This window comes from Peromyscus leucopus, chromosome 6 (assembly GCF_004664715.2).
Source record: "Peromyscus leucopus breed LL Stock chromosome 6, UCI_PerLeu_2.1, whole genome shotgun sequence".
Taxonomy (NCBI): Eukaryota; Metazoa; Chordata; class Mammalia; order Rodentia; family Cricetidae; genus Peromyscus; species Peromyscus leucopus.
Genome location: NC_051068.1, coordinates 71,944,620 through 71,958,545, shown reverse-complemented (window position 1 = coordinate 71,958,545; position 13,926 = coordinate 71,944,620). Strand labels below are relative to the sequence as shown.

At 47.3% G+C, this 13,926-nt stretch overlaps 1 protein-coding gene across 1 annotated transcript in view; it reads left to right on the top strand.

Moving 5' to 3' along the window:
• The window catches only part of Chd1l (chromodomain helicase DNA binding protein 1 like), a 58,079-nt gene that overhangs the window by 29,992 nt on the left and 14,161 nt on the right, over positions 1-13,926 (top strand). Inside the window, 6 exon segments of the mRNA XM_028854075.2 lie at positions 830-903; positions 2,119-2,229; positions 6,630-6,744; positions 7,651-7,804; positions 9,329-9,475; positions 9,478-9,505. Of these exon segments, the coding sequence (XP_028709908.2) occupies positions 830-903; positions 2,119-2,229; positions 6,630-6,744; positions 7,651-7,804; positions 9,329-9,475; positions 9,478-9,505 (629 nt within the window).

Sequence of the window (13,926 nt, the reverse complement as noted above, 5' to 3'; positions counted from 1 at the left end):
GATTTATTTATTTTATGTGTTAGAGGTTTTGCCTGCGTGTATGCTAATGTCAAGACACCATGTATGTGCAGTACCCACAGAGGCCAGGAGAGGGCATCAGAGCCCCTAGAATTGGAGTCATCGCTGGTTGTCAGCTGCCGTTTGGGTTCTGGGAATCAAACCCAGGTCGTCTAGAATAGAGCAACCACTGCTCAGAACTGCCAAGCCATCTCTCTAGCCCTTGCTTCCTTTCTAACCCACCATTCTGTGTTGTTCTTTTTCTTCTTTTATCAAGGATCTTGGGAGATGAGATGCCATGTGCCCCTTTCTAAAGTAATGTTTCTCTGAATTTTCAACCAAGATAGCTATAAATAATAGTGACTTTCTGACCATGGCTTTCAAGGTCTTGAGAGGGTGTGTGTGTGTTGTGTGTGTGTGTGTGTGTGTGTGTTGTGTGTGTGTGTGTGTGTGTTTGAATTTTACATTTTATTCCTTACATATGTGTGTTTATTTTGCTTTTGACGAGACAGCTTGTATTTCTTTCAGTTGAGTGAGTTGACATTCCAGTGAGTTCTCTGGCCTTTCGGGAGCTTCCCGTAGCTGGGGTGCACTGACAGATGCCCCTGGGAATTTCTCCACTATAGCTTAAGAACGGTCACTTGAAGGGGACAGTACCAGGTTTACTTACATTCTTCACATAAAGTACTTCAGACTTTTTGGGGAAGTCTTTAAGTTACATTTATACTTCAGTATTTCATTTATTCATAAACTTGGAATTTTGCCTGAGGGAAATACACCTTAAATATTACTAGAATTGTCACTCTTTCCTTTTTTTTTTTTTTCTTACCAGGGGCCATCGGGTTTTACTTTTCTCCCAAATGACCCAGATGTTGGATATTCTGCAAGACTATATGGATTACAGAGGTGACTCCCCCTGTGCACAGCATCTCCTGAATCATTTGTAGCTGCACCGGTCACCTGTATAACACATGTCGTAGGCAGTCATACGAGGTGTGGGGATTACAGAGGAGAATGATGCCACAGCACTGTTCAGAGTCAAAAGAAGATCAGATATGTAGAGAATGGTGTGGAGTAAGCACCAGCAGCGAGGAGAGATGTCCGAGCAGAAATACGCAGCCCCAGTCCGACTGGTTATGTGGTTTCTGATTACGGGCACTGGGGCAAATGCTGTAGAAATGTTACCTGTATAATAGACAAGTTTCAATGACAAGAACTTTCAGGTCATAAAACACTGGTCTCAGCAGCTGAGCACTGACTCAGACTCACTAGACAGACGTGAATACAGATATCCCACAAATCAAATGGGGGAGAGGTGGGGCCGTCAGTTCTGATTAACAATAAGGAGTGGGAGTCATTACCTGAGTACTCTGCTTAATATGTAGTAAAATGAATGTGAGGTAATTGGAAAAACTGTACCTTTGGTTGATCTGAAGCCCTGGGGAAGAGTGTCAGCTTCAGACCTTGTAGTTTAAGTTAGTCCAACTGGGCCTTGGAGCGATCCTTGATGCTTCTCAAATACAGTGATACCTAGGCGGGACACCCTTGAAGGGATCCCAGAGTACAAGCAGAGCTCAAGTTCAGAGCTCTCTCTGGGTCTGGAGCATGATGACAGGTCGGAGACCCCCAGCTTGAGAGGGCCACCAGACACATTCCCTCACCAGCTTCCATACTGCTTACTTGTCATCAAATGCAGTCTGCCATAGAGCAAGCTTTCAGGATTGCTTGGGAATGGTCAAAACTACATACCAACTCTACTTCAACAGCGTTTAAGAGTGTGAATGTGTGCCGGGCGGTGGTGGGCGCTTTATCAGCATCGGGGCAGAGCAGGCGGATCTCTGTGAGTTGAGCAGCCTGGCTACAAGTGAGTTCAGAAAGCAAAAGCTAAAGAGAAAGTCGGAAAAAAAAAAAAAAAAAAAAAAAAAAAAAAAAGTGTGAATGTGTTATGATGCATTCTTTATAAAATGATAGCATTGCCCCCCCTAAATTTAGACTCCACCCTCCATGGAAATTCTTAGAAGTAGGGGGGTAAAACTGATGTCTGCTTTTGGATCGACTGATATTTTGTTTCCCAGGATCCTTAGAAAGAATTAAGGTTGCCCTTCTCTCTTCTTTGTCAAGGCTACAGCTACGAGCGTGTGGATGGCTCTGTGAGAGGAGAAGAGAGGCACCTGGCCATTAAGAACTTTGGGAAGCAGCCCATTTTTGTTTTTCTCCTGAGCACCCGAGCAGGTAGGCCACGCAGGTCCTGATGAAAGCAGGCAGATGATCTGGGAGAGAACTTTGGCATCCCAGCCATGAGTGTGTTTCCCCTAATTCTCTGGAAGGCGAGGTGATTGCCAAGGAGTGAACAAGGAAGGAACCGAGGCCGTTGCCATGGCTGGTAAGGGGCTGGATGTCTAAAAGTATGGTGACATTTTATGTTACCAGAGCCATGATCTCATCCAGGAACTTCAGCTGAAGTCTTGAGTGCTTAGAAATTCTTCTAACCTGCTTTGACTCCTGGTCTGGGAAGCGTCCTCCGAGATTTTATTTCTGTAGGAAATTTTATTTACGTTCAGGGGGTGCAGATCTTCTTCCCAACTGTGGTTTGGGGAATGAGATAACCACTTGCTGGTTGTGTTCCTCTAGAAATACTTCTCTAACACAGCAAAAGCTTAATGAACATTTAATTGCTTTAAAATGTGATTATAGTAAAATTGCTAGCTACTTAAGAGTTATGACAATATCTATATATAACTTTAGTCATAAATATTATCTATCACATTTGTGGTATGTTATCAGTAAGAGGGTAATTATTTTTATGTGTTATTAAACAATTTGACATTAGCTTTTGGAAATGATTTTTTTTTAAGATTCTGGATCATCCTTATATCACTTTAATTCATGGGTTTCATTTCATTATTTCTTTAAGAAAGCTTTTTCTTTATGTGCATATACCTGTTTGTTTCTATGTGTATCATATACATGCAGGTGCTCTTGGAGGCAAAAGAGGGTGTCAGATCCCCTGAAACTGGAGTGACAGATCGTTGTGAGCCACCAGCTACGGGTTTTGGGAACCAAACCCATGGTCTCTATAAGAACTTTGCAATGCTCTTCCTACCTCTCCAGCCCCTCATTATCTTATTTCTTATAAATTGGAATCCTCCTGGAATAGACATGGTGAATACAGAGATGTGTGTTCCTCTATTAAAGAGAGATCGGCATCTCAATGAAAAAGGTTCAGTCTCACTAGGAAGCATTCATTGAGTGACTAGTGTGATAAGAGCATATAAAAGAAGCACTAGATAGAATCCTCGGTAAGGAGATTATTTTTCCAGCATTTGCCTTATCTCTCTAATAAAGATAATAATGCATGACGTAATCAGATTCTCTCAGCTGCCCTTTCTCAGCCCTTCACTTACGTCATCGTCTGTCTCCAGGAGTCTTAGAAGGAACGTAAAGGGGTCAGGTCAGATGTAGCCTCGGAAGTTCTTTGTATTTTAAAGATTTCCTATTTCCCTACTCAGAGGACAGCCTTTGTTTGCAGTGTCTAAAATTAAGAAGGACAGGCATCCACATTTTAGTGCGTTTCCCGGAGGACCCCGAGCAGGTCCTGGAAGAACAGAAGCTATGGGTATCTGCCTTTTCAGGGGCAGACCGTCCTGCTTGCTGTGGGGTTGGTGCCGCAGGGCTGCAGCACCTTGGTTTGCTTAGCAGTTCACCCTGTGTCAGGCGCTTCTGTGAATGAATCATGTTGCCACCAGGGGGCATTGACAGCTCATGAATATGTCCCAAACAATTATGAGCAGTGCTTATTCAAAAGAACCCACTCTCGTGGGCTGGAGTGTGGCTCACGCACCATGTGCAGGGTTCCGGGCCCCTTCCCTGGCCCTGCAAAGAAAGGGGGAATCACCCTTTGGGAAAAACGGCATCTTGATAGCCGTGACCAAGGAAAGATGGCGTACATTTCAGCATAGTGTGAATCCTAACCACCAGACCACGAGGGGTGCTGCTGTAAAATTTTAAATGAAACAGGTACCCGGGAGGTGTCAGCACCACAGGCTCTGGAGCTGGTGTGATGGAGCAGGTACCCAGGAGGTGTCAGTGAACATCACAGGCTCTGGAGCTGGTGTGATGGAGCAGGTACCCGGGAGGTGTTAGTGAACATCACAGGCTCTGGAGCTGGTGTGATGGAGCAGGTACCCGGGAGGTGTCAGTGAGCACCACAGGCTCTGGAGCTGGTGTGATGGAGCAGGTACCCGGGAGGTGTCAGTGAGCATCACAGGCTCTGGAGCTGGTGTGATGGAGCAGGTACCCGGGAGGTGTTAGTGAGCATCACAGGCTCTGGAGCTGGTGTGATGGAGCAGGTACCCGGGAGGTGTTAGTGGTGAACATCACAGGCTCTGGAGCTGGTGTGATGGAGCAGGTACCCGGGAGGTGTCAGTGAGCACCACAGGCTCTGGAGCTGGTGTGATGGAGCAGGTACCCGGGAGGTGTTAGTGGTGAACATCACAGGCTCTGGAGCTGGTGTGATGGAGCAGGTACCCGGGAGGTGTTAGTGAACACCACAGGCTCTGGAGCTGGTGTGACGGAGCAGGTACCCGGGAGGTGTCTAGTGAACACCACAGGCTCTGGAGCTGGTGTGATGGAGCAGGTACCCGGGAGGTGTAGTGAACACAGGGGGGGGGGGGGGGGGGGTGGGCACACAGGCTCTGGAGCTGGTGTGATGGAGCAGGTACCCGGGAGGTGTCAGTGAACATCACAGGCTCTGGAGCTGGTGTGATGGAGCAGGTACCCGGGAGGTGTCAGTGAGCACCACAGGCTCTGGAGCTGATGTGATGGAGCAGGTACCCGGGAGGTGTCAGTGAGCACCACAGGCTCTGGAGCTGTGTGATGGAGCAGGTACCCGGGAGGTGTCAGTGAGCACCACAGGCTCTGGAGCTGGTGTGATGGAGCAGGTACCCGGGAGGTGTCAGTGAGCACCACAGGCTCTGGAGCTGGTGTGATGGAGCAGGTACCCGGGAGGTGTCGGTGAGCACCACAGGCTCTGGAGCTGGTGTGATGGAGCAGGTACCCGGGAGGTGTCAGTGAGCACCACAGGCTCTGGAGCTGGTGTGATGGAGCAGGTACCCGGGAGGTGTCAGTGAGCACCACAGGCTCTGGAGCTGGTGTGATGGAGCAGGTACCCGGGAGGTGTCAGTGAGCATCACAGGCTCTGGAGCTGGTGTGATGGAGCAGGTACCCGGGAGGTGTCAGTGAGCATCACAGGCTCTGGAGCTGGTGTGATGGAGCAGGTACCCGGGAGGTGTCAGTGAACATCACAGGCTCTGGAGCTGGTGTGATGGAGCAGGTACCCGGGAGGTGCTAGTGAGCACCACAGGCTCTGGAGCTGGTGTGATGGAGCAGGTACCCGGGAGGTGTTACTACAATAGCACCCAGGAAAGCCCAGAAAATGTAGCCAACAGGTTCAAGAGCCAGACATGGAGACTGAATCTTAGCCTCTCTATCTGTGCAGCTTCAAATAAGTGTTTGGCTTCTCTGTGTTTCCATCTCAGATATCAACAAAGAGGGTGATAACGACTAGCCAGAGCCCGTGAGGTTGTTGTGTAAGGTGTAAGAGTTGGTGGTCTGTATAAAATGCCCCGAAACTTGCTTGGCACCTGGCAGATCAAGCATATACATGTACTAGCCCTGTGAGGTAACCTAGCACCGCTCGGTAATCAGTCATTATTGGCTCTTTATTCCAGATTTAATTTTATGTGAAAGCATAAAGTATTCCTGCATGGCGTGTCTTAGGACCCAGCTGGGCGTCAGTCGTCCTTCTGAGAAGCGCCTTTAGTTCAAGCTCTCGGACAACCCCGTCAGGCCCCCTTGTTCCAGCAGTGATCGCTAATGACCCTGGCAAGAGCTAGTCCGTTTTGTATTAGTTTCCACATTCATCAAGGAGAAGGCTGGAATTTGCCTTCACGGTTCTTTTAATTCCCGAAACCACAGTTGTGCCTCACCCCTTTTCCCGTAGCACCAAAGGAAACCCAGAAAATTGCCGCAGGAGCATTCTTGGCTCCGGTTCGTCACAGTGCGCCTGGTCGAAGTGGATGCAGTCACAGAAGGCCAGGCTCGTGGTTTCTGCAGAGCAGGGGAGGCAGTCTCCCGTTCTGCCCAGGAGCAACATCACCACCCCTCCTTCATCATCACGCCAGAGGTCTTGCTACCTGGCCTGACCTGCAAGTGTGGGGAAGGGCCTTTCCTCACGAACGCCAGACACGGACTGTCCCGTGCTCACAGCTCTGTGCAGAAGGAGCGTGTGCCCTTATCGTTGAAGACTGCCCTAGGCAAATGCAGCCAAGTGTTTTAGATCTGGGAGAGTCGAAACGGCTTCACGCTCCTGACTTGAGCGTCTTCCCCCTTCTGTTATGTGTGGTGAGGTTAAGGGAACAGGTGTGACCATGCCGGGCTCTGGAGTTGTGGATGAGTGTCTGTGGACTGACTTCAGTTCACTAGTGTGACACTGTCTGGACCGTCTTTATTCTTCAGATCTTGTGTGGGCCTCAGATGACTCTCTCTCTCTCTCTCTCTCTCTCTCTCTCTCTCTCTCTCTCTCTCTCTCTCTCTCTCTCTCTCTCTCTCTCTCTCTCTCTCCTCATTTCCAGGTGGAGTGGGCATGAACTTGACGGCAGCAGATACCGTTATTTTTGTTGACAGTGACTTTAATCCTCAGAATGACTTGCAGGCGGCTGCCAGAGCTCACCGAATTGGCCAGAACAAGTGAGTGAGTCAGTGTCCGTGATTTCACACTTCCTTGGTGTCCTGGGTCGGGAAGGAAGGAGGAGCCTAGGCCTGGTGACAGCACCAGACAGGAATTGAGAGACCCCAGAAGGAGCCCAGCTCTGCGGCCGTCTCCTGCAGTGGCATTGGCTGGCGGCACCATTGTCCAGACTCACTTTCTTGAACCCAAAGCCAAATTATAAAAGGATTAGAAGGAATCTTTAGAAGCCATTTAATTCAGTGAGCTAAGACCCACCTCACTAAACAAACAAACAAAAAATGGCCAAGGCCGACACGAAACGAACTCAGTGGTGTTTTTGTATATTTGTCTCAGATTGCTTTGTTTGGGTATTTTTATCTTACTGGTCTTTGGCTTGTGTATTATGTTCCCTATGTTGTTTTTTGTGTGTTTTGTGTTTTGTGTGTGTGTGTGTGTGTGTGTGTGTGTGTGTGTGTGTATGTATGTTTCTTGTGTTTGTTCTGTTTTTGTTTTGTTTTTTTTTTTCCTGTTTGTTTTATTAAGAGAGAAAGAAGACCTGAGGTTGGAGGGGTGGGGAGGACCTAAGAGAAGATTGGAGGAGAAACAGTCTCAGAATATATTGTATGAGTCACCCCTGCCACTAACAAATGGCCACTCAATGTTATGGAAATTTGCCAAAAGTTCTGTGCCTGCCTTGGGCCTGAGGATGACATGTGCCTCTGTGGTTTTCCTTGGTCACAGATGACACATCACAGTTCAGGTCACCTCTCCATGCTCTGGTCCACGATTTGGAAAGTTCAGGGATCACTGAAGGCCGGATCGCTCTCACTAGTCTTTGGGGCGTCCTTGTAGGTGTACTTACCTGGTGTGGCCTTTGCTGGCGTCACCCACTCGTCACACACTGCTATCATTTGACTTGTGCACAGGTCTGTTAAAGTCATTCGTTTGATTGGCCGAGACACCGTGGAAGAAATCGTGTATAGGAAGGCAGCCTCCAAACTGCAGCTGACCAACATGGTCATGGAAGGCGGCCATTTCACCCTGGGGGCCCAGAGACCGTCCGCTGAGGCCGACTTCCAGGTGAGAACTGTTCTTACCCATAGGCTCGTCACGATTTGTCCCTGCCTTGGTGCCTGCTCTGTGCAGGGAACTGCAGGAGTCACCAGTAGACTCGATAGATACAGGGTGAAGGAGACAAGTGCTGAGCTGTCTGTCTTGCATTTAAATCTGAGCTTCATCACTCCATAACCTCAGGCATCTCTCTTTGCTTAAAACGAGGGTTCCATTAGTTATGTCTGAGGGTGCCGAGAAAATGAGAGAATTGAAAACAAAGGTAGTTATAGCACTGGATTCTGTACCTCTGTCTTAGTTTCTTTTCTTCTTGCTCTGACAAATCACCAGACAAAATCAGCTTGAGAAAGGGTTTATGTTAGCTCACAGTTCAAACCCAGCATGGCGGGGAAGTCAAATCCATGGGAGCTTGAAGCAGCTGGTGACATCATAGCCACAATAAAAAGGCCGAGAGCCGTGAATGTTTGGACACAGCTCACTCGCTCCTTTTTACACAGTCCAGAGTCCACACTCGGGAAGTGACGTCCCCACTCCCAGTGCAGGTCTTCCCACCTCAATTAACCTAATCAGCAGGAGCTCTTCCTGTGTGCCTGGAGGCCTGTGTCCTGATGCTCTCCTCCAGTGCGGGCGCAAATACTTGGCTTTCTTTGGGTTTTGGTACCAAATGCAAAGCCAGTTGCGTTGATTATATATAGCAATGTTAAATAAATATAAACATACCCAGATGTTGGTGCTTCAACGAGCTATGTAAGGAGTTTGCACACTATTGTAGCATACCTTAAAGGTTTCCAAGTTACGAAGATGACCTAGAGAGAGATGGTCCAGTCCAAAGGGGCAAAATGCAAGTGAGCTGAGCTAGTGTTTGAGCATATGCAGCGTTGGGAGCTGCAGGTGAGCACTAGGAAATGAATGCTGTGTGAGCCTTCTGTGCTTCCAGTCGGCCAGTACTGGAAGTGAGGGAACGAGAGGTTCAGGGAGAGGCTCAGGGAGGCAACAGCAGTCTGATGAGTTCTGGTCTCTGCAACAGGAGTGGCCATGGAACACTGTGGTAGGAAAGCAGATTGCCAGAGGAGTCCGCCAGTGGTGAGATCAAGGGGTTTAGCAGTGAGCGAGTTGGGAAAACAACCGAGTCTGACTTCTCTCGCGGTTCCTGGAAAAGCCCGAGTGACGATGAGTTTGTGAGAAGTGCTACAGGAGATGCTTGAGATTACCGTTACTCTTACCCCCACCCCCCCAAAAAAAGGGACGCTTATCCATATTGTATTGTTACTGAGATTGTCAGAGTCAATAACTCCAATAATCCTTTATCACCATCTGCTTACCCATCATCCAGCTGTTAAAAGCCTACTTGGTGTCATCTGTGGTGGACAGCAAATGCTGGCTGTTTGTCGGAGAGGGAACGTCTTAGCCATTAGCAAGTCACCCACATCCTCATGGTTATTTTTTGTTGTTGTTGTTGTTGTTGTTTTTGGTTTTTTTGTTTTGTTTTGTTTTTTATCAGAACTAACTGGATTTTTGCTCTCTCCATTCAAGTTGAGTGAGATACTTAAATTCGGCTTGGATAAACTGCTGTCCTCAGAGGGGAGCACCGTGGATGAAGTAGACCTGGAGTCCATCCTGGGAGAAACCAGAGATGGCCAGTGGGTCTCTGATGCTTTGCCTGCAGCGCAGCAGCAGGAGGAGGAGGAAGCGGAGAACAGGAAGAAGGAAGTGAGTTGTGAACCAGATCTCACTCACAGTCTGGGATCCATTTTGAGTTGACTTTTTTGTGCAGGGTGAGAGATATGGATCTCATTTTATTCTGTTACATGTGGAAATCTGATTTTCGCAGCACTCTTTGTTAAGGAGGCTGTTTGTTTGTTTTTTGTTTTTCTTTCCAAAATGTGTTTTTTTACCTTTGTCAGAATGAGGTACTTGTGATTGTATGGGCTTCTTTCTGAGACCCCTTTTGTATTCTGTGGGTCCTTGCATCTGCCATGCTGTTTTTATAACTGTGGCTCTGCAGTGTGATTTGATTTGAGTATTTTAACACCTTTAACATATTTCTGCTGAGGATTGCATTGGCTGTTTGGGGTCTGTATGCTTCCATATAAGTGAGAAATGACATTGGAATTTTGATGGGGATTGCAGTGAGCATGTCAGTCGCTAATGTAGCCATTTTTACAATATTAATTCCACCAAGCCATGAGCATAAGAGGCCTCCATCTTCTAGAGCTTCTTGAATTTCATTCTTTAATGTCTATACATTTTCATAGTAGAAGTTTTTCAACTCCTTTGTTGGATTTGCCTTCCTGGTTTCCATGTAGTTGTGATTTATTTTTCTAGCTGTTGAATTCTAGTTTTCTCAGACTGTACTGTGATCTGATAAGATAGAAGACACTTTTATTCTTTCACAGTTGGGAAGATTTGATTTGTGAGCCTGGCGGTGGTGGTGCATGTCTTTAATCCCAGCACTTGGGAGGTAGAGACAGGTGGATTTTCATGAGTTAGAGGTCTACTCATGAAAATGGGCTACATAGTAAGACCTTGTCTCAACAAACAAACAAACAAACAAGCAGGCAGATTTTATTTGTGACCTGGGATGTATATATTTTAACCGTTGCCCTGTGGGCTGCTGAGACAGATGTGTGTCCTGTTCCCGTAGGGTGGAGTATTCCGTTTGTTCTGTGGAATAGCTCAACTCTGAGGTGTCTGTTGTTTTTTTTAGTTACTGAAGTCTCCACTATTATCGTATGAGGTCCTATCTGACCTTTTATGTCTGGTTGTGTCTGTCTTTAATCAGCTATGAAAATGCCCGTGCCGGCTTGCTTTAGTTCGTTTTCCTGACAGATGTCTTTCTTTCATCCTTGGACTCTCAGACTGTGGGTGTCTACCGGCCTGGTGTATTTCTTAGAGACAATGGATAGCTTTTTAATTTTGATTTGATTTGCCGGCTAGCCAGTCTGTGGCTCATTCTGGAGTTGAGCTCATTTGCAGTGAAGGTTGTTACTGAGATGATGACTGTTCCTGGAACTTCGCTGGTTCTTTGATTGTCGTTTGTTCGTTACTGTCTGCTGTTAGTATTGGGAGTTATTGTTTACTGTGGTGGAGGTGAGGGATTCCTTCCTAGCTCTCCTTTATTCAGCCCTTGTTCCTCCACTTTTGTGCTTTTATGACTGAGCCCCTCCTCCTTCCCCCTCTGTGTATAGTATTCCTGTATCTTCTGCAGTGCCAATTAGTGGTCATGGACTACCTTAGTTTGTTCTTGACTTAAAGTGTCCTCCATTCCCCTCTCCCTGTGGTGTGTGTGTGTGCATGTCTGTGTGGTGTTATGTGCATATGTGTGTGTGTGTGTGTGTGTGTGTGTGTGTGTATGTGTGTATGTGTATGCACGTAGGGATGTTGGAAGAAGCATTAAGTGTCTTCCTGTTTCACCCTCATCCTTATTCCTTCAAGGTAGGGTCTCTCTCTGAACTCAGAGATCACTTTTTCATCCAGGCTGGCAACCAGCAAGGCCCAGCAATTCTATTCTCTCTGTCCCCAGCAGTGCCAGGGTTCCAGGCAGGCAGGGTTCCGTACTAAGCTTGTTTGTAAGTTCTGGGATCCCAATTCAGATCCCTACGCTTGAATGTAGTGTTTCTTCTTTAAGATCTATTTATTTTTATTTCATGTGCTTGGGTATCTGTACCATATGCTTGTGGAGGCCAGAAAGGGGCATCGGATCCCTGGAGCTGGGGTTACAGATGGTTGTGAGCTGCCCTGTGGGTGCTGGGGATCGAACCTGGGTCTGCTGGAAGAACAGCAACTGCTTTTAACCCCTGAGCCATCTCTCCAGCCCTTCCCGTGTAGTGTTGTTGACCTTGTCTGCCATCCTTGATATTCTTCTGTTTGGTTGAATCTTTTGGTTCTGCTGTGTTTTTATTTGATACATTGAAATGGTCATTTTCCACATTTCTTTTTGTTTTCTGTTTTCTTTTTCAAAATCTCTTTCCTCAAAAAAAAATTTTTTTTGATCCATATTGCTGTGGTTTCTCATCCTCACCCCACCCCACCCCCAGTTTGGTCAGTGTTCTGAATTTTTGAATGTGAGATGTTTGTTTGTTTGTGGTCTTGTGTATCACCATGGAAGCTAAGGATCATTGGCTTTGAACTTCTGACCCTCCACATCCACTGCCAGTGCTGGGATTATAGTCCTGTGCCACCGTGCTGGCTTGTGGGCACTAGGCATTGATGCAGGGCTTTGTGCATGCTGGGCAAGTACTCCACCAGCTGAGCTTCCATCCTTAGCTCACTGGAGTGGTTTTGTGTAAAGAGTGCTCCCTGGTGTCTCGTGGCTGTTGTCAATGGCTGTTTTCCTGTACCAGCAGCGACAGGAAGCCGGGGTTTCTAGCTCACCTGCCTTCTGCCTGAGAACTGGGCCCGGGACATCAGCTTTTGTGTCCCCTCTTGTTTATCCGGAAGCTGATTTCGCATCACTTCCTTTCTCTTTCCCTTTGCTGCTGTAACATGGTGAGAAGGGGAAAGTTACCTCACATCCCCGACACAAACACACAGAGCATGGTGTCTTCCAAAATGTCTGGCCACATCTGCTTTCTAGTCCCTTTCCCTTCCTAGGTAGTCGCTGCTCTGGTGCCTGGGTCTCAGCCCGTCCTCACTACCTCTGTCAGATCCTGCTGGAGTCCTGCTGCTTCCTTGCCTGTTCGTGTCCCGGTAGTGTGGCTCTGGAGCTGACACCCCGCTGCTTGGATGCCCGTTTCTCTGTTCACTCGCAAATGGGAGTTTATAGTTTCTCCCGACTCTTCACTTCGTAGCAGGCATGGACTGCTGAGATGTTTGTGGGACAGGTGGAGAAGTTGGAATTGGGGCAGCTGGTCATTTCAGGTGACACTGCCCTTTGACACTTGTCATGTTTAAATGCCACATGATAACATCCCATTCATATTCTTCAAGATGCTTTCTCTTCTCCGTTTTAATTGCGTTCTGCTGTCATTTCAAGAGCGTGATGTTATCCCTGCTTCTTCTCTGAGAACATTTGTTATCCGTTTAGAACGTGTATTACAGGGAGGACGTTTGTTACAGTTTTTACAAGATTCCCTGCTTTTTCTTCCAGGTGCTTTCCTTTCTCCTCTTATTTATTTATTTTTTAATTTCGTTTTGGAATCTTCTGTTCTTATTGGTAGTCTTCTAGAAATGCCTGGTGTCCCGAGGCTAACAGGCAGCTCTGCTGGAGTGGATAGGGTCTCACTCCAGCACTGTGCTTGGTGAGCCCGATTTTGCCGAGGGAGCCTTCCTGCATACGCGTGTTCGACATCTTTAATTGGCCAGTGGCAGAGACAAATTCTCCAGTATGGTCCATGGAAGAGTGAGGGGTTGAAATAACCTCACTGGTTTAAGCTGAAAAGAAGGGTGTATCAGAAGTTGTGTGTTCCCAGCGTTTTTTGGTGTGTGGATATTCTCTTAGGCCCTGCCTGGGATGCACTGCCCTTGAGAAACCCAAGCTTCTGTTGAGAGGGTCAGTTCTCATGGTGAACTTGGCCGAGCCCCTGTGCCCCGCTTCTGTGGCTCCTGTTCATCTGTTTCCTCCAGCCGCTCCTCCACGTTCTCCAGAGAGTGCGGAACTTCCTCACTTACCATGGCCTCATATATCTTCCTTAAAACCCCGTTACTGTCATTGAGAGGTTTCAGGTGGTGGTGCGGGGTGTGTGTGTGTGTGTGTGTGTATGTGTGCATGTGGCCATATTTTTAAGTTATATTTGATTACCTTAAATACCAAAGCTTACATCCAATTCTCCACTCACTCGGATTCATTTCAACTTAGTTTTTCAACATTTGCCAGGACAAAATAAAATTGTGGTGTTATTCAGAAAGATCATTGCACTTTTAAGTCAAAATGACTGCTGAAAAATTATGCATTTTTAGACAGGCCAACTGCCAGGAAAAGAAAAAGAAAAAAAAAATCCCCCGTAGGATTAACGTTTGGAAACTTGTCTTTGATGAATGGGTCTAGGCTCCCTGTGTGGCAGCTGACTGAACTGTCAGGGTATATGTGAGGGTCTGGGGCCATAGTTCTCAACCTTCCTAAGGCTGCGACCCTTTACTACAGTTCCTCATGGTGTGGTGACCCCCCACCATAACGTTATTTTTGTTGCTAC